At 39.1% G+C, this 17,264-nt stretch overlaps 2 protein-coding genes across 2 annotated transcripts; one reads left to right on the top strand and one right to left on the bottom strand.

Annotated features, from left to right (window-relative positions):
• The first annotated feature begins 4,213 nt into the window (after window positions 1-4,213).
• On the top strand, window positions 4,214-8,851 carry LOC130737701 (zinc finger protein VAR3, chloroplastic-like). The gene is made up of 6 exons (XM_057589528.1): window positions 4,214-4,622; window positions 6,415-6,532; window positions 6,674-7,008; window positions 7,373-7,504; window positions 7,584-7,682; window positions 8,220-8,851. The coding sequence occupies exons 1-6, from the start codon at window positions 4,279-4,281 to the stop codon at window positions 8,719-8,721; spliced, it is 1,530 nt and encodes a 509-aa protein (XP_057445511.1). The 5' UTR covers window positions 4,214-4,278; the 3' UTR covers window positions 8,722-8,851.
• A 2,304-nt stretch (window positions 8,852-11,155) lies between these two features.
• On the bottom strand, window positions 11,156-14,489 carry LOC130737700 (1-aminocyclopropane-1-carboxylate oxidase homolog 4-like). The gene is made up of 3 exons (XM_057589527.1): window positions 13,834-14,489; window positions 12,688-13,016; window positions 11,156-11,602 (listed from the first exon to the last, which is right to left on the bottom strand). The coding sequence occupies exons 1-3, from the start codon at window positions 14,369-14,371 to the stop codon at window positions 11,354-11,356; spliced, it is 1,116 nt and encodes a 371-aa protein (XP_057445510.1). The 5' UTR covers window positions 14,372-14,489; the 3' UTR covers window positions 11,156-11,353.
• Window positions 14,490-17,264: the final 2,775 nt, after the last annotated feature.

Genomic DNA, 17,264 nt, shown 5'->3' with positions numbered 1-17,264 from the left:
AGGATTTCTCCATTCATCTTTTCCATCACATTTCTATCATCTCTTTCACAACCAAAAGCCAAGGTAAGGGGTGGATCTAGTGGGTAGAGTCTAGGTTTCCACATGATAAAGGTTTTTCCTTGATTTGCATGCCTAAGATTTGAGTTTGGGTTGGATGATGATGTATGAGAGTTGAGGGTAGAAAGCATGCTTAAGGTATTTGATATGTGCAGCCATGAGATTGATCAAAGCTTGATGCCATGCTACTTGCCATAGTTGCCAAAACTTGACTATGTTGCCATGTTTGTGCCTAGAACGAATTCTGTATTGGATTGTATGCTTAGGGATGATTTTGATGATGAATAGCATGATCTCTTGCTGCTGTACAATGGCCTAGAGGATGGCCAAATTTTTTTCAAAAAAAAAAGAGAGAACCCTAGAGCTATGGTGCTCTCGGCTAGGCCAAAACCTTGGGTTTTGGTGAATTTTTCTTGAGCTTTTTGATGTATTGATTGTTGCTGATTGCTACTGGAATTTTTACCATATTAGTGATGTTTGGAAAATGACCCTAGGTCTTGTGTGTGAAAACCATGATTTTTTATGCCAAATTTGCCTAGTTTTTCACATGATTCTAACATGCAATTTGTAACATGATCAGTTCTGGAGTTTTATGAGGAATTGCTTATTGTTGTTGGCTGGACATTGACTTGTGAAGTTGAGATGGAAGGAAGGAAGAGTTTTAGAAAACCTTGCACCCTTTTAGGGTTCGGCTAAGCCACTTTTGTGGTTGTTGGCAAGTTTTTCTTCCTTTCGATTCATGCACAAGTTTATGTGATGGCTTGATTGATGAGGTTGCCACGACTTAAGTGTTGATATGCATGAGAATATGACTATGTGCTTGATATTGCTTATTTGATGCCTGATTTGGATATTGTCAAAAGGTCGCTCATCCAGCTGTAATTCCTTTTGGTGCTGTGATTATTACTGTCATTTGAGTTGCATTATCCGTTGTTGAAAATGCTAAGACTCTAGGTTGACTATTAGAGCCCTAACAAAGAGAAATGAGAACTTAATCGCTTGCAAGTAAAATGTGATGTAATTGGACATAGGTCTAGTGAAGACTATGGGCCATGAGAACGATGGTACCGTTAGAGACAAACGGTTACTTGCACGCGCGGGTGTTTTGTGGGTTGTACGGTGTGTCCCCACGTGATTTGGTTGACTGCGGTCACCTTGTGATTCTGTGGACGGACAGTGTGTCCGGCGGACGGTGTGTCCCCCCACATGAATGAGGGTTGTACGGTGTGTCCCCTCCGAGAATTGTTCATCTGCGGATGATCGTGAATATGGCCATTGGTGTTGAGGTGGTTGTGAGAATGGTGAGGTCGCTAGCCTAACTGAACTTAGGTGACTGACTGAGATGTAACCTAAAAACTATGTTTATTATACCTTGTTATTTATGGGAGTTACATGATTATGCGATTGTTTATATGAGAACATGAGATCTGACCCTGTTATTTGTTTATGTGTTATTCTGGGGGGGGCAGATGGTGAAGGTCAAGAGTGCAGGGGTCTCGTGGACGATAGATTTGCATGACCAGCATAAGGACAACGCCTGGCAGACCAACTCTGCCCAGGTACGTCGCATCTACGTCGGCGACGCTACGATCACGGGACGTGACCGGCATGGGAACGTCGTCGAGATGCAGATCATGGAGTGGGGCAAGGTCAAGATGCCCTTTGTAACTTGTCGCTTCTTGCATCCAGGAGACGAGGGTTCTTGCTTGAACTCTCCACAGAGGGTTGCAGGAGCGGAGATTTCTTCACAGGCGTTCGGGGCACCAGATTGGTGGACACGCATTGGTGACTTTCCAGCTCCGCCTCTGGAGTCCCTTCCAGTTCCTGCTGAGCCTATGGAGGACTTTGCTCCACGGTACGCTGCAGTAGCTGATGCACCTAGGGATGTCGAGACGGAGGGGCATGGAGATGCACCAGAGGTCAGGGCTCCTGTGAAGAAGCGCCAGAGACAGTGCGGTTGGCTCGACGAGTGACTGATGTTGCCATGTTGGGGGTTGAGTGTTTCATAGTGTTGAACTATCTTTTATCAGTCTTTATTTCCAGGGATTTCATTTGATGTAGGGCTTTAGCCCAGGGTTTAATTTATGTACTTGAATTATGGTTTCTTTTACTTACGAGTTATTTTATTCAGTAATGCATTTCTTATTTATTCCGCAAATTTATTTCGTAAAGTTTCAAGAGTTTCGTGACTAATGAACTTTTGTCATTAAAACAAGATTAATAATTGAACGGCAAAAATTCTTTATGAAAATGGTGATGTTTGGTTTACTGTGTGACACTCGAGAAATCGGGGCGTTACTTTGTGGTATCAGAGCCGACCGCTCCCAGTACGGTGTGGTTCGGGGACGAACCAAGCGGAAGTTGGTGGGCCTGTGACACCCGGGGCCGACGAGGGCGGGGAGTGATCGCCGGTGCAGTGAGGCACGGACAAGGAGCGGCTCCTGGCAGGCTTCTAGGCGGAGGGGCACATGACTGAACAAATCTCACACCCGAACAAGAGGTATTCCGAGACTGTGTAGGGATGGACTATACAGTTGAGGATGGCATATATGATTTGATTGTACTACCCATAACAACAAGTTGCAACTGCTTTTCGGGAGCCCAACTCATAAGAACTCCATGGTTAAGTGTGCTAGCCTTGGAGCAATATTATGATGGGTGACCTCTTGGGAAGTTTTCCTGGGAAGCGCGCGAGTGAGGACAAAGCGCGCTGAAAAGACTCGTGTTTTTATCGTGAGGCCAGTCGTCAAGTCAGGATGTTACAATTGGTATCAGAGTCAACCTCTCCCAGTACGGTGTGGTTCGAGGACGAACCAAACGGAAGCTGGTGGGCCTGTGACATCCGGGGCTGACGAGGGCGGGAGTGATCGCCGGTGCAGTGAGGCACGGACAAGGAGCGGCTCCTGATAGGCTTCTAGGGGGAGGGTCACAGGAATAAGCTGATCTCACACCCGAACAAGAAGTATTCCGAGACTGTGTAGGGATGGACTATACAGTTGAGGAGGGCATAAAAGATTTGATTGGTACTACTCATGGCAACAAGTTGCAACTTCTTTTCGGGAGCCCAACTTATAAGAACTTCATGATTAAGTGTGCTTGCCTTGGAGCAATATCGTGATGGGTGACCTCCTGGGAAGTTTTCCCGGGAAGTGCGCGAGTGAGGACAAAGCGCACTGAAAAGACTCGTGTTGTTACCGTGAGGCCAGTCGTCAGATTGGGATGTTACACCTGCCAGGAGCCACTCCTTGTCCGTGCCTCACTGCACCGACGATCACTTAAGGAGGGTCCAAAACTCGAACAAGCACAAAAGTATAATTAAACACAAACAAGGACCTAGGGAGGGTCCAAAACTCGTTTACTCATACTATTCCCCATCCTGAGTTGAGAACTTCTCCCCCTTACCTGAATTCCTTGCTACCTGTTAGCCTTGACCAATTCTCGTTGCTTTCGCTGCACAAAGTAATAATCATAAAAATATATTATATTCCTTACTTCTTAGTTTAATTAATTCATTTAACCAACTACTTAAGTTTACTTTATTATGTCTTCTTGAAGGCTCATGTCTTAATGGAGATGTCCAAATCCTCATTCATGGTCACAAAATCATGTCCAAAGTCTCATAAGAGTATCCATAGTCCCAAGCTTTATTTTCAAGCTTTTGTTCAAGGTATACAAGTTCAGGTCTCATTATCTCATAATCATCATCCCTGGGTCCGGATCCTCTCATGTGGATTTCTGTCAATTTTTTTACAGTGGATATTTGTGGCGGCTTTTAACCGCCAAAAAAAGTTGCAAGCTGCCACAAAATGTTGCTGCAAAAAATTGACAGATTTTGTGGCCGTCTTATAACATTTTTGTGGCGGTTTCAACCACCACAAATGTCGACTTTAGAAAAATTGAGAGAAATCCACTTGAGAGGATCCTTCCTATGGGGTCTCTTTGAAGTATCTCAAGCTATTCAGGTCCAAAATTATGAATTTTATACTCTTCAAGTCCTTATGTTCATTAAATTAAAATTTTCCTTACTTTTCAGTTTTCATGGTGAGAAGAATCATCCCATATAAACTACTCTTCTCTGTTTTTAGATGAAAAATCTTTTACTTAAATTATACAACACAGTTTCCACTCTTCCAGCAATATTTAAATTGAATTGATACGGGTGGTTCCGGGTCAAGTAGTGGAACTAAACTCAAACAAACAGGACCGAACGTGGAACACTGAATGAAACGCAATATGATCCGAAACCTATTGAAACATGGTCACCACCCACGTTGGGCTCGCGCGTTTCTCAGCTCCTCCCCACTCTCTCACAGCGTGGCCAGTCCAGCTTCGAAGCTAAACGAGGTTGAAGAAGAATGGAGATGGAAGAGGGAAGAATCAGAACCCGCGGTTCAGGTCTCGCATCCTTGGCCCGAATGGGTCGGTTTGATGGAGTGCTTGCTCAAGAATGGATACTTCCATGCTGAAGGAAACCCCTTCAAGAATGCTGATATAGGAGCCAAAGAGGCCAATGTTATTAGAACTGCGTGCTTGAATTTTGGGAGAGACCACTTTGATCTTGTAAGGTAACAAAAAAATAAAATTTGAAGTGAAAAATTATCTGGGGTTTTGTTATTTTGAGGTTTTAATTGTCTAGTTATTGGTTTGTTGTGTTTGCAAAAGGCTTTGCTAAGATATGTGGGCAAGGTGTTTGTTTTAGCTTAGAAAATGAAAAATGATAATGATAAAAAAGGTTCTTTTTGCTGGTTGCATTGTATAACATGATATGGGGTTTTGTAATGTTGGAGTCATTGATTTGGAGAGAGATTTATAACTTCATCCCAGAGTTCAACTTGTGAGGATTACTGTTAAGAAATAAAAATCTGGGGTTTTGCTTTAATTTTGGGGTTTTTGTTGTTTAATTTTTTGTCTTTTTGTGTTTGCAAAGAGGCGTGCTTGGCTGTGAATATGGTGTCTAGGGTGTGCATTGTGCAGGTAAGGTGTTTGAGTTTACGACTATATGACAGTGGAATGGTTGTTTGAATTAACAAACTACCATGGAATGGAGTAACGGACTAAAAGAACTGTCGTGACGAAGGAAATCAAATTATACTGATATTCGTAGAATGAATTGGACTCTTGAAATTAAGATAGAATTATGGAATTAGAGGAATTCTAGAGTGGGAAGGCAAAGAAGAATAATAAATGTAGGGAGTAAAGGAAGGTTTATAAAGAGATCCAATTCTCAGTGTTTTGCCTAGCCTCCTTTAACCCCTTCTATTCACACCTTAAATCTGCATAATCAGGAGCCCTCATTCTGGATTTTTCAGCTGTCAAAAACTGATCTTTGTCGCCAATGCTGATCTCACCAGCTATAACTGAGTTATCTGGCTGAATAATGTAGTATGCGTAATAAACAGTTAGCATGGAGGATTTTAATTTCAAAGCTGAATAATGTAGATATTTGATTTTGCTGTTGTTAATAATTTTGGTATATTGGATGTGCAAGAACCTAGGTATAGAATGACAGAATGCGGGCTAATTGTTGATTGAACATTACACCATCATCATACACAATTCATAAAGATTTTGGCTGTTACCAATTCAGCATTGGCTTGTTGGCATCATAAATTTTTTAGTTAATTGAATATTTCATGGCATGTGACTTGTAGTTCACTCCTATGTATGTGTATGGGCTCAAGGAGGGAGGAACATGTGTTTCAGATGATGTTGGTATAACTCACTTATTGTAGAGGCTGTGAGGATGTAACATTACTTTGTTAATTTTGAGCTTCTGTCATCTTAAAGAACGAAAATGTTGAAAAGAACAGTGTGCATGAAAGTAAGGATTAGAATGGATGTGGGCATTAGTTCTTACTTGATGCTTTTGAATTTGTTTTAGAAGAAAGACAGTGACAAACATTTGTGAATTAAAGGACGATAGGAACACTTCAAGATCATCTACAATGTCCCGGTCGTTACAAACCTAGCGAGTTTCAGGCTTCCGTGTATACCATATCCAGTCCTATGAGTATTTTCTTTTTAAAACATCATCATATCAAATACAGAAAACTGTAGAGTCAGAGCTTTATGCCATGTCTTAAAGGGGGTGTATTTTTAAACGTTACTAGCTGTCATTAGCACAGCATAATGTTTTCCACTCTTAAGGTTATAACTTGTAAGAGAAGAAGCTTAGTTTAGTGTGGATTTAAAGATTTATGAGTTTATTGTTGATGGACATAAGTCTATGAAGGTTTCACGCTTTTTTAAAATTATTGTTATTTGAAGTATCAGTGGTAATTTATGCACAACAGTTTTTTTAATTCCTTCTTTCTGGGTTAAAGATCTTTTTTTCCCCGAAATGACTTTTTTTGACAGGGTTTTGTCTCGAAAAGATATAGCATCTACTGTAGTATTTGGATGTCCAAGCTTAGATAGGAAAGTGATCAACTCTGGAAAGCGTCTGAGAGCATATTTGGGCATTGATGAGGGAAATGTAGGTGATGACCAAGTTTTCCTTAGTCATTTATTCTTGTTGATTATGTACTTAAAATTTTCTTTCTTCTCTATGTCCAGCAATTTTTTTCCTTACCTTCATTCAATAACTAGAAACTTCATGGACTGGTGCTTCGACCAGGTGTGCAGCTCGTGCAATTTGAGAGGGGACTGTGAAAGGGCCTTTGTGAACGCACGTGAAGATGAAGGTGGAAGAACTGTGGATGTTATGCGTATTATTTTAACTTATGGGCTTGACTCAATTATTGCTTCGGTGGAGAACAAGCCATGTCTGAAGAAACAGGTAACAGAATCTGTGAGAAGACTGCTGAAAGAAATAGTTGACCACAGTAATGAAGACAAAAATTCTAATTTTCCAGACACCACAGAGGCTGTCAATGAACAAGTCCACCCCAATCTGCAAGCCAAAGGCAAAAAAAATGTTCCAATGAAGCAGGGCGACTGGATTTGCCCCAAGTAGCTTAATTTCCATCCACTAGTTATTTTTTGTTATATATCTTGCGAGTGAACAATCAATTCTGTCCGTGAAAAATGTCGGGTCAGTCCCTTTAGTCCCTGAAAGATGGAAATAACCTTTTTGTCCCTCCAATGAAAAAGGTGATCAATTTAACCCTCTTGCAACATTAATTTAGTTTCTGAAAAGGACTAAAACTATCGCCTTTTTTCATCTTTGAGGAACAAAAGAGTGATTTTCAGCTTTCAGGGACTAAACTGCCTCACAAAAAGTCTAATGGGGGACCAAATTGAGTGCTCACTTTATATCTTGCAGTAACTTCTCCTTCACTTTCTTACATTTCCATTTCATACTTCCATTGGCTAGATGCAATTTCCTCAACTTTGCTAGAAACATCAGGTGCTTGCACTGTGATTGCTTTTGTGAGGAAAAAATCAAGCAGTTGAAAGAGGATAACAATCACTTACCTTTGAAGAAGGGAGACTGGATATGCAATAAGTAATGGCTGTTCATATTATGTAGCTTTATATAACTAGTATTTAATTTCTAATTAAAGCCATTAATTTGATTTCTGCAGATGCAACTTCCTAAATTTTGCAAGGAACACAAGATGTTTGCTATGCAAAGAGAACCCTTCTAATCGTCAAATTAATCCAGGGGAGTGGGAATGTGACTCGTACGTTCTCTTTAAATATTTTTATCTTGCTTGAGTTGTTGTAAATGAGGACAAAACTTACCTGCAGTACTATACATGTTTATTAATTTGGTTATATTAGGGTAAATTGCACTTACCTCCTAGGAGGTTTATCATTATTGCACTGACCTCCCCTCTATTTTGCAAAATGCATTGACACCCCTCTTTCATATATCATTTAGAATAATAGAGGGGTGTCGAGTGTTGTAAAGATGAATCATAAGGGAGGTCAGTGCAATAGTGATAAATCTCAGGGGAGGTTAGTGTAAATGTTCCCAATAAAGTAAGGGTGGTTAGTGTCTTGTTAAATAATAGAGGGGGAGGGTCAGTGTAACAATGATAAACCTTATGGGAGGTCAGTGCAATTTGCCCTAAATATAATAACTTCCCCCTTTTCAACCCACATGTCATGTTCTAATAGGACAACCCTATAAACATGTATAGAACTGTCTCTAAGTTTTGTCAATGACCTGTCTTTTTGTATTATGTGGTACTGAAATGGAAATATTGTTTGTGTAGCTGCAACTACATTAACTTCAGAAGAAACATGGCTTGCTTGAAATGTGATCATAGACGACCTAAGATGTCAAATGCTTCAAACACTCCTCAACAAGAGCAAGAAGTTAAAAACAACCACAAGAATAGAAAATTCGTGGAAGATCGGCGTGATAGTAGTGACGAATCATCAACGATGTCAGAAAGAAAGAACAGGAATAGAGAGCGGAGATTTGTGGAGGATGGAACTGAAAATCACAAGTGCTTAAATAGTTCGAATTATCCTGTTCAAATTTTAGATTTTCCTATTGCTGGAGGTAAGTCTGAGTTGTCTGAGCCACTAAGGAGAGAAGAATATAAGAATAAGGCTCTAAAAGAGAGCAAAATGCATTTGTGGCAAAGTGAATCAGATGATGAGTTTTGTTCTGCTCATAACTTGAGTACTGATGATGAGTTTTGTTCTGCTGATAACTTGAGCACTGATGATGAAGAGATGGCCGAATGGTTTGGAAATAATAAGAAATAAAGGTATGATTGCGGAATGAGTATATCTTTGATCACATGTTTTGATATTTGTATGAAGCATAACTTATGGTCCAACCTTATGTCAACATATATATATAACACACTTGTGACTTGTGAGGCTTTTCACATCATGTTATTGCAATTGTCTGAAGGATGGGAAGAATAGGTTGCAGTTTAAATTTTGGATTTTATGCTTTAACTGGCCTTCGCTTTGAAAATATTCAAGTTTCCTTGTGAAGATCAATCACAAACTTCAAAATGGTTTGCAATGTTGGAATTTTAGCTTGTAAATTCTTAAATTTCCACATAAGGATGTGTAACATGCAATATTTTTTGTTTGCTCCTTTGGCCACCAGTCTCCATGGGGAAAAGGAGCCCCACGTGACTAATCTGGCTCGGGATACGGGAGTGATGTCCCTGGCCACAAAGGTTTTTATTTTTGACCTCAGAGGGGATCGAACCCGGGCTAGAAGCCTAGGTGAAATCCCTTAAGGAAATGCACATTCACCACTTGTGTCACCCCTTGTGTTGTGTAACATGCAATATGATATTTTGTTATTTTAAAACTTAATTTAAAATAGGCTTAAATGAGGTTTTTTTTTTGTTTTTTTTTGTACATTTATTTGGTTTTGGGCTCTACCATTTGATTTATTTTTTTTGTTTTTCATAAATACTTAGTTTCAGTCCTCACTAATAATATTTCATTGTTAGCCAATGATGTGGAAAATAGAGGGTCATGTCACCATTGCAATGTATCTAAAATAATTCTATGAAGCCTATGAAGGTTTCAAAGGGATTATCGAGGCAGGTTCTTAAGGGCTTTGCATGTAATTTGGGATTCTATAATTCTCTTAGAGCTAAGCTTTGGGGAGTCTTGAAAGGCCTGAGACTGGCTTTTGATAGGTTTATCAAATGTTCTGGTTAAAATGGATTCCAACTTCCAAGGAAGCTTTTGATTTAATCACGGCTGGATGCCTTTTGAGCCATCCTTGTGCTGATTTAGTTCATAGTATTTCGGATCCGGCTTCTCAGAATTGGAATATCTCCTTTCAGAAATCTATAGAGAGATTAATAAGTACGCTCTGACGCACTTGCTAAGCTGGGTCTGCAATGTCAACACTTAGTTTTTGATAAGTGAGAATGTGCCTCCCCTGCTTCTTCCTCTTATTAGAGGTGATCTAGGAAGCACGGACACTTCTGGATAATGGCGTGTCCAAGTGTCCGACACGGGAGCGACACCGATGCTTTGCCGACACATGTTGGACATGTGTCCGACACTTGTTGGAGGTATCGGATTTACAAAATATTTTTTTAGGCTTGGACACGGTTCGGACATCTCTCTGAAATTGAGCTGACACTCCTTCACGGCTAGACACCTCTCATGACACCTATATTAGTTTTTTAATTTTTTTTTAAACTTCAATAAAAAATACATTTTAAATAGTAGAGGCTATGTTTTTTAATGATGATGATGATGGTGATGATCAAGCAAGAGGAGGGAGCCTCTAGATAGATTAGCTCTCTTGTTTTAGAGATAAAGTAGAAAGTGCTTAAATTGTAAATTGAAGCTTCTTAGTATCTTTTCGGTGAAGCTCATTGTCATAGTTGTAATGAGATTAATTTGTTAATTGTCACTTGTCACTCTTAACCTTAATTCCAACCTCTCTTTGTTTAGGTTTTTAATAACAATAGTTGTTTTCTTGTTGATCATATGTTCTCTTTATTTTATGAATATAGTTCTCTTTTTGCTTTTTGATATTATGATATATATAGATATATAATTTTTTATTTTTTAATATATATATATATATATGCATATATACGCAGTGTCCCCGTGTCTTATTTTTTGGAGTTCGCCGTGTCGTGGTACCCGTGTCGTGTCCGTGCTTCATGGGGGGGGTTGAATCTTTAGGAGCTTCTTGTTTTAGGCTTGTGTAGCCTTGTCTGTCTGGACTTTTGCCCTCACCTAAAAAAAAATCTATGAAGCCTATTTTACTAAAAGTTAGTTCTAATGGTTATCTCACTTAATGAGAAAAAATTCTTACTGTTGCACAATTTTGCTTATAAAAAAAAAACTGTTGCACAATTTAACTTTACGACGTGTCACGTAGTGGTGGGAATTTTTTTTCTTTTAAAGCTAGGTACTCCATTAGAACTAACTTTTAGTAAAAGTTAGTTGACAATGACTTAGAATTGCTGACAATGGTGTTGTGGATTTCTGGGAGCCACATTAATTGTTAATAGTGGGAACCAAAACCAAATTACTAAATTAAATGGAATTGTAGAACAGAGGACTAAAAACTTATTTAAGCCTTCAAAAGATATATTTAAATATTTCTGTTCGGCTAGGTTCGATTATGAATGAACCGATAAATCATGAATCAATGCACTCATCGGTTCAATGACATTCCAGCTTTTAAAACATTGTTCTAGAATTGACAAAAGAAAAACATTGTTCTAGAATCCCTTTCGAGACAAAGATTACAAAAGTGGATATGACGTCTAACAACAATTTTAGTTTTCCATACACACCCATGTTAGAACCCTTGCATTGTTTTATTACTAGCAACAAATGTACTTTTACAATATACTTGACTTTTTACAAATATAACCCAGCAATAGCTGTATGAACATCACTGCCTGAAGTAATTTGTCAATGACTTACCATCCAGCTCTTTCTTGAAGAATCTGGTCAGGAATTCATCGAGAGTGAAATTCCTATAAAGAGCTGGCTTCTCTGCTGATGTTAGCTCTGGCAAAGGTCCAAACAGCTTCTCCCTGTTACCCGGGTTGAGGAAAACAGCCACCGAGACTCGTGGCTCATTAGCAGAATTGGCTAACACCCTATGATCAGCACTCTTATATTCCTCGTTAGAAATTATCTGAGACACAAAGTGATGGACATGAGAAATCCAAATGATAAAAGGTTAGGATTGTAAAACATTTCATATAACTTGTTAAGGTAATTTAGCCGTAGGTTACTAGAATTCGGGTTAGACCTATAACTTTATCGCAAAAGCTAGATTAGGGTTGAGGGTTGCCCCTACCATTAATAAGGACTAATTTAGCTATATCTCTAATCAATTTGGGACTTCAACAGAAAACAGAAGTAAATTATTCTAGAAATATGTTTGGATAGTAAGTCATCCCCAGCCCAAAACAAATCCCAAACGTGCTCTGTATTCTATTTCTGTGTCTTGAGTGCAATAGAACATTTGGAAGCAAATGACAAACAGGCAAAACTAACAGTGCTAAAATAGGACAATATTCTATAACTAAGAAATCGTTATTATTCACTATAAGGTTAACAAGGAGTACAAAGTAAGATCATTCTCTTAAAAGAAGTAAAGTTTTAGTTATTATATTAGTTCCTACACAACAGAAATTAGTTTTTTCACATGTGATCAATCAAATTAGTCTTTCACTAACATTTTAAAAACTAATTTAACCGATCAAATGCATGCTCAGAGATAGATTTGATTGCTAAAATATCATTCAGAAACCTTTAGCAAAATTTATATTATTCAAAATCTGACATGACTGACATTTTATTTTTGAAGATTAATTTACTAGTTAAAAAAGAGTAACCTATAGACATTTATTTCCCAAACATTACATTCCATCAACACTTATAGATTTCCATTGAACTCAATATCGATAACACTTGAGTTAAAGTGTCAAAATCTTGCTTATCTGCTAGTGAACTAGGATGAGTATTTTCCGCCCCAATTGTGTTAAACCAAATGGGCACTTAAGATATGGTTTGGAAATCCATTGACATCAAGCAAATGAATTTTAGCAAGTACTTTGAGATAAAAGAAAGTAACAGAACTCTTCTGGTGAACTGGGATGAAAGTTAGTTCAATTGGCATCTAAACACACATTTATTCCTTTTGTCATGTCTTTATTCCATTCAGAATTTTGAAAACTAGAAGAAAATAAAATAGAGGGAAAGAAAATATGTGACCTGAAGTAAATCTCCAATGTTAATAACCAAAGCTCCATCCAGAGGCTTGACATCAACCCACCCCTCTGTGGTCCTAACCTGCAACCCACCAATATGATCCTGCAGCACCACCGTAAGCGCCCCTGGATCCGCATGAGAATTGAGTCCCACCGTTAGATCAGGCTGAGGGCAAAAGGGGTAATAGTGACCCACCATCACCCTCCCTTGCACCAAACCCATCTCGCTGAGCCTTCCCGCATCTAATCCCAACCCTTCACTTAGCAAACCATACAAAACTTCTCCCACCCGCACCACTTCCTTGTCCCACTCCATCACCTCCTGCCTGCAAACTTCAGTCACATTCACCAACATGCATATTATATAAATACAAATTATGTTTTATATGTCGTGCATGAGAATATAAGTCACCAAGAATATAAAAAATTAATTTTTTAAGATAATAAATTAAATTATAACACTCAATCAAAAAAAAATTAAATTATAACACAACACACAAATTAATATAGAATAAGAACTTAATTTATATTAAACTCAAATTAGTTTTTTTTCCTTCTTAACCAAGATATCTCACAAACTAATGGCTTGTTTGATTATAGCTTTTGAAAATTATTCATTAGAAGAATTAGAGATGTTTTCTGTATCAGATTTTAGTTTTCAAAATTATAATCTTTTTAATGTTAAAAAGCATCTCTTTTAAGCAGTCTTTTTCTTCTATTCCTATGGAAAACAGTTTTCAAAAAAATAATTTAATAACTATCTTTAAATAGCGAAAACTAAAACCGCAATCAAACACATATTCAATAAGAGTGACTAAAGAGGCTTACTAAGGAGTTTTTTTCATTTACAAAAATTAAGAATCGAACTCTACGCTAGCTTAAGGGAACCACTACATCAACGTACATGTTTAAACTTGAATTAGTTATTAAATTCATACAATTAACCTAAAAAGGCACAAATCTTAAGTTTAAAAACATTTTCAATTGCAAACTCAATCAAAAGATTGAACACAGAAACGTGTTGTGTTTTGAATGATGATTTCTAAAATCATTTGTGGATAGAGTCCAATACACTTTCCCAACGGAATTGACCAGTTCCGAACAAAGACAAAAGAAGAAAAAAAATGCCACAAATAAATAGAATTGCTACCTTCTGGAATCATGCTTTGATCAACTGCGGTCGGCCCCATCCTAAGCTGCAGTGTGTCGCGCCAGCTGGCAGCTTTTGACTGGAAGAGATCCACGTTGGATATGTACGACACTCCCGTGCCCATTTCCCTAGTGTACACCCGCGCCCTCTCCTCCTCCGGCTGCTCGTGAAACGCCTTGATGGCGGCAACAGTGCGGCGGAGGAGGTCCAGCGGGACGCCGTGGTTAACCACCTGGAAGAATCCAACACTGCTCGCCGCACGGCGGATCTGATCCACAACAGCGGCGCGGGATTCGTTCACGGCGGCGAGGTCGATGGTTGGGATTTCGGGTTTGGAATCGGATTCGGGTCGGGGTTTGAGGTCGGAGAGGGTTTCTGGCGGGTGAACGAAGAAAGAGGGGATGGTCTTGATTCCGGAATCGATGAGGCCCTTGACTCCGGTCTTGGACTCGTCGAATTCCTTGACGGCTTTGGCGCGGTCGAACGGCGGAGTTGAGTTGGAGACGGCGGAGACGGTGGCCAGCGACGGTGAAGACATTGGGAAGTGTTTGCGTGTGGTGATTCGTTTGGAGTTGGAAGAATGAACACGGTGAATATGCAACGACAACTATATCAATTCACTTCTGACTGGTAATACTAATATTTTTTGCTCTTTTGGTACATTATATAAGTCGTTGTTTAGTTACGTGTCTTGTATCAAAGTAGTTGTAATTTATCAAGGTATTAGTTACGTGTTATCCAATTCATTTAGTCAAAAAGGATATACAGACACAAGTACACTGTCATCCCTTTGGTCTTTGCACACCACTCAGAAAAGATAAACTACACTACTCTTAGGGATGCAACCCGAGAGGCATCATTCAGCAAAAATTGCATGTGGGAGGGGGAATTTGCTCAACATCAAAACAACAATCAGACTTCCCATGACCACAACAATCTCCTTTTAATCAAATGTGTTATTTTTCAAGTTTTTCATTCTTTGTTCGTCGGAGAATTTGGATGCACTTTGAAAATCGGTCAAACCGATGCGTTTTAGCTCAGAGCACTATTTTGCCTTCGAATTATTATTCGAGGGTTGAATATATATTTTTCTTATAATTATGATGATCTACGCGTAATTTGGTGAATTTTGACTGTAATATTGATATGGGGTCAAGAAACTCACCCAACAGTGTTTTGGCTCGTAAACGAACCAATGTGAAATTTGGTCAGATTTGGGAGGGAAACTGTAAGATCAAGTTTTGATCGAGTAGTACAACTCTATGTTTTGTTGATTACAAGTTAACATTTTAGTATGAACAATTATGGTACTCTTACGTGTTTTTCTGAGTGTGCTTTTACAGGCTCTGACCTTAATCCAATCTCACACAAATCAGAAGCAATGTGCTTAAAGAGTGACCCAAGCAACGCTTTCGCAAACTCTATGTTCAATCTGAACAGTAGAAAAGCTTCAGAAGATCTGAAGTCAAACAAGCTCTGATATGGACTCAGTCACTTGAAGTTCTGAAGATCCAGACGTTCTGACAACCCAGACACTCTGAAGGTTCAGATGTTCTGATGGTGTAGAAGACTCTGAAGATCCAGAAGCTGAAAAGTGGAGACCCTGAAGTATAGAAGCATAATGGCTCTGAAGACCAAGTACTTCTCCTCTGAGTTCAGAATCAGAAGGTACAACGGTCAGAGGATCCATGCTTCCCTCTGACTCTGATCAACAAGCTTCACAAGTTCCAACACGAAGCATTCCTCTGATCAGAAGTCTACTGGGTTAAAGGTCAAGTCACTATCCAAAGTACAAAAGCAAATGTACTATCCTGACGACCTAACCTAACATTCTCAGCCACAACAGAAGCTGGAAATTCCAGGACTGCCCTCCAACGGTAGCATTCTCATGCAATGTTCAAACCCTAATCCTTGGAGTATAAATAGAGGGTGAAGATTGAAAGATGCGGTTGGAATAATCTCATACGCGCAAGCTATATTCAAACCTTCTAAGCATTCTTTCATCTTTGAATTCATTGTGTTTACTACAAGCTTTTTAGAAGCAATTTCTTTGTAAACAATCTTTCTTAAACAGATGTTTAGTTTACCTTTAGGAGATCAAGGTTGATCGGATCCTAGAGAAGACTAAGAGAGTGAATCTTAGTGTGAGCTAAGTCAGTGTATTGTTAGTCACTTGTAGGTTTCAAGTGCAGTTGTAACAATTACCTGATTAGTGGATTGCCTTCATTCTAAGAAGGAAGAAATCACCTTAACGGGTGGACTGGACTAGCTTGAGTGATTCATCAAGTGAACCAGGATAAAATCTTTGTGTGTTTTTCTATGTCTGATCTTAAGCACTTTATTTGTTCTCGAAAGATTTGATAAAATCTTAAGGTGGAAGTTTTACTCTGAAAACGTTATTCAAACCCCCCCTTTCTACCGTTTTTTCATACCTTCAATTGGTATCAGAGCACAAGTTCTGATTACCACACCTAATAGTGTTCAGTGATCCGGGCCGAAGTGAAAAACAAATGGCTACCACCAGTGAAACTCAAAAAGATGGCTACAATGCAAAGTCTCCCATGTTCGATGGTCAAAGGTTCGAATATTGGAAAGACAGAATAGAAAGTTTCTTTCTGGGCTTCGATGCAGATCTCTGGGATATCATTGTGGATGACTATGAGCGTCCAGTTGATGCAGATGGCAAGAAGATCTCCAGATCAGAGATGACTGCTGAGCAAAATAAGCTCTACTCACAGCACCACAAAGCTAGAGCTATTCTTCTTAGTGCTATTTCCTATGAAGAGTACCAAAAGATTACAGATTGTGAGTTTGCCAAGGGCATCTTTGATTCCTTGAGATGTCTCATGAAGGAAATAAGAAAGTGAAAGAATCAAAGGCGCTGTCTTTGATCCAGAAGTATGAATCCTTCATCATGGAGCCTAGCGAGTCCATTGAGGATATGTTTTCCAGATTTCAGTTGCTGGTAGCTGGAATAAGACATCTCAACAAAAGCTACACTACAAAAGATCATGTCATAAGGGTCATCAGAAGTCTTCCTGAAAGCTGGATGCCTTTAGTGACTTCAATAGAGCTTACAAGAGATGTTGAGCATATGAGTTTAGAAGAACTCATCAGCATACTGAAATGTCATGAGCTGAGCGCTCAGAGATGCAGGATCTGAGGAAGAAATCTATTGCCTTGAAATCCAAATCTGAGAAGGCTAAATCTGAGAAGTCAAAAGTTCTCCAAGCTGAAGCAGAAGAATCTGACGAAGCATCAGAAGATTCTGATGAAGATGAGCTGACTCTGATCTCAAAAAGGCTCAACCGCATCTGGAAACACAGGCAGAGCAAGTACAGAGGCTCTGGAAAGGCCAAAGGAAAGTCTGAATCCTCATCAGGCCAGAAGAAGTCATCAATTAAGGAAGTCACATGTTTCGAGTGCAAAGA

This window comes from Lotus japonicus, chromosome 2 (genome assembly GCF_012489685.1).
Source record: "Lotus japonicus ecotype B-129 chromosome 2, LjGifu_v1.2".
In the NCBI taxonomy this organism is placed as follows: Eukaryota; Viridiplantae; Streptophyta; class Magnoliopsida; order Fabales; family Fabaceae; genus Lotus; species Lotus japonicus.
Note: the sequence above shows the minus strand (reverse complement) of the source record. Positions and strands in the feature narration are given on the sequence as shown.

Excerpts from the sequence above, each read along its gene's own strand:
- LOC130737701 (XM_057589528.1), top strand. The coding sequence starts at position 4,279 with ATGAAACGCAATATGATCCGAAACCTATTGAAACATGGTCACCACCCA. Across the intron at positions 4,623-6,414 it reads GACCACTTTGATCTTGTAAG|GGTTTTGTCTCGAAAAGATA; the intron begins GTAACAAAAAAA and ends TTTTTTTGACAG. Across the intron at positions 7,009-7,372 it reads GGCGACTGGATTTGCCCCAA|ATGCAATTTCCTCAACTTTG; the intron begins GTAGCTTAATTT and ends TCCATTGGCTAG.
- LOC130737700 (XM_057589527.1), bottom strand. The coding sequence starts at position 14,371 with ATGTCTTCACCGTCGCTGGCCACCGTCTCCGCCGTCTCCAACTCAACT. Across the intron at positions 13,017-13,833 it reads TCAAAGCATGATTCCAGAAG|TTTGCAGGCAGGAGGTGATG; the intron begins GTAGCAATTCTA and ends ATGTGACTGAAG. Across the intron at positions 11,603-12,687 it reads ACATTGGAGATTTACTTCAG|ATAATTTCTAACGAGGAATA; the intron begins GTCACATATTTT and ends TTTGTGTCTCAG.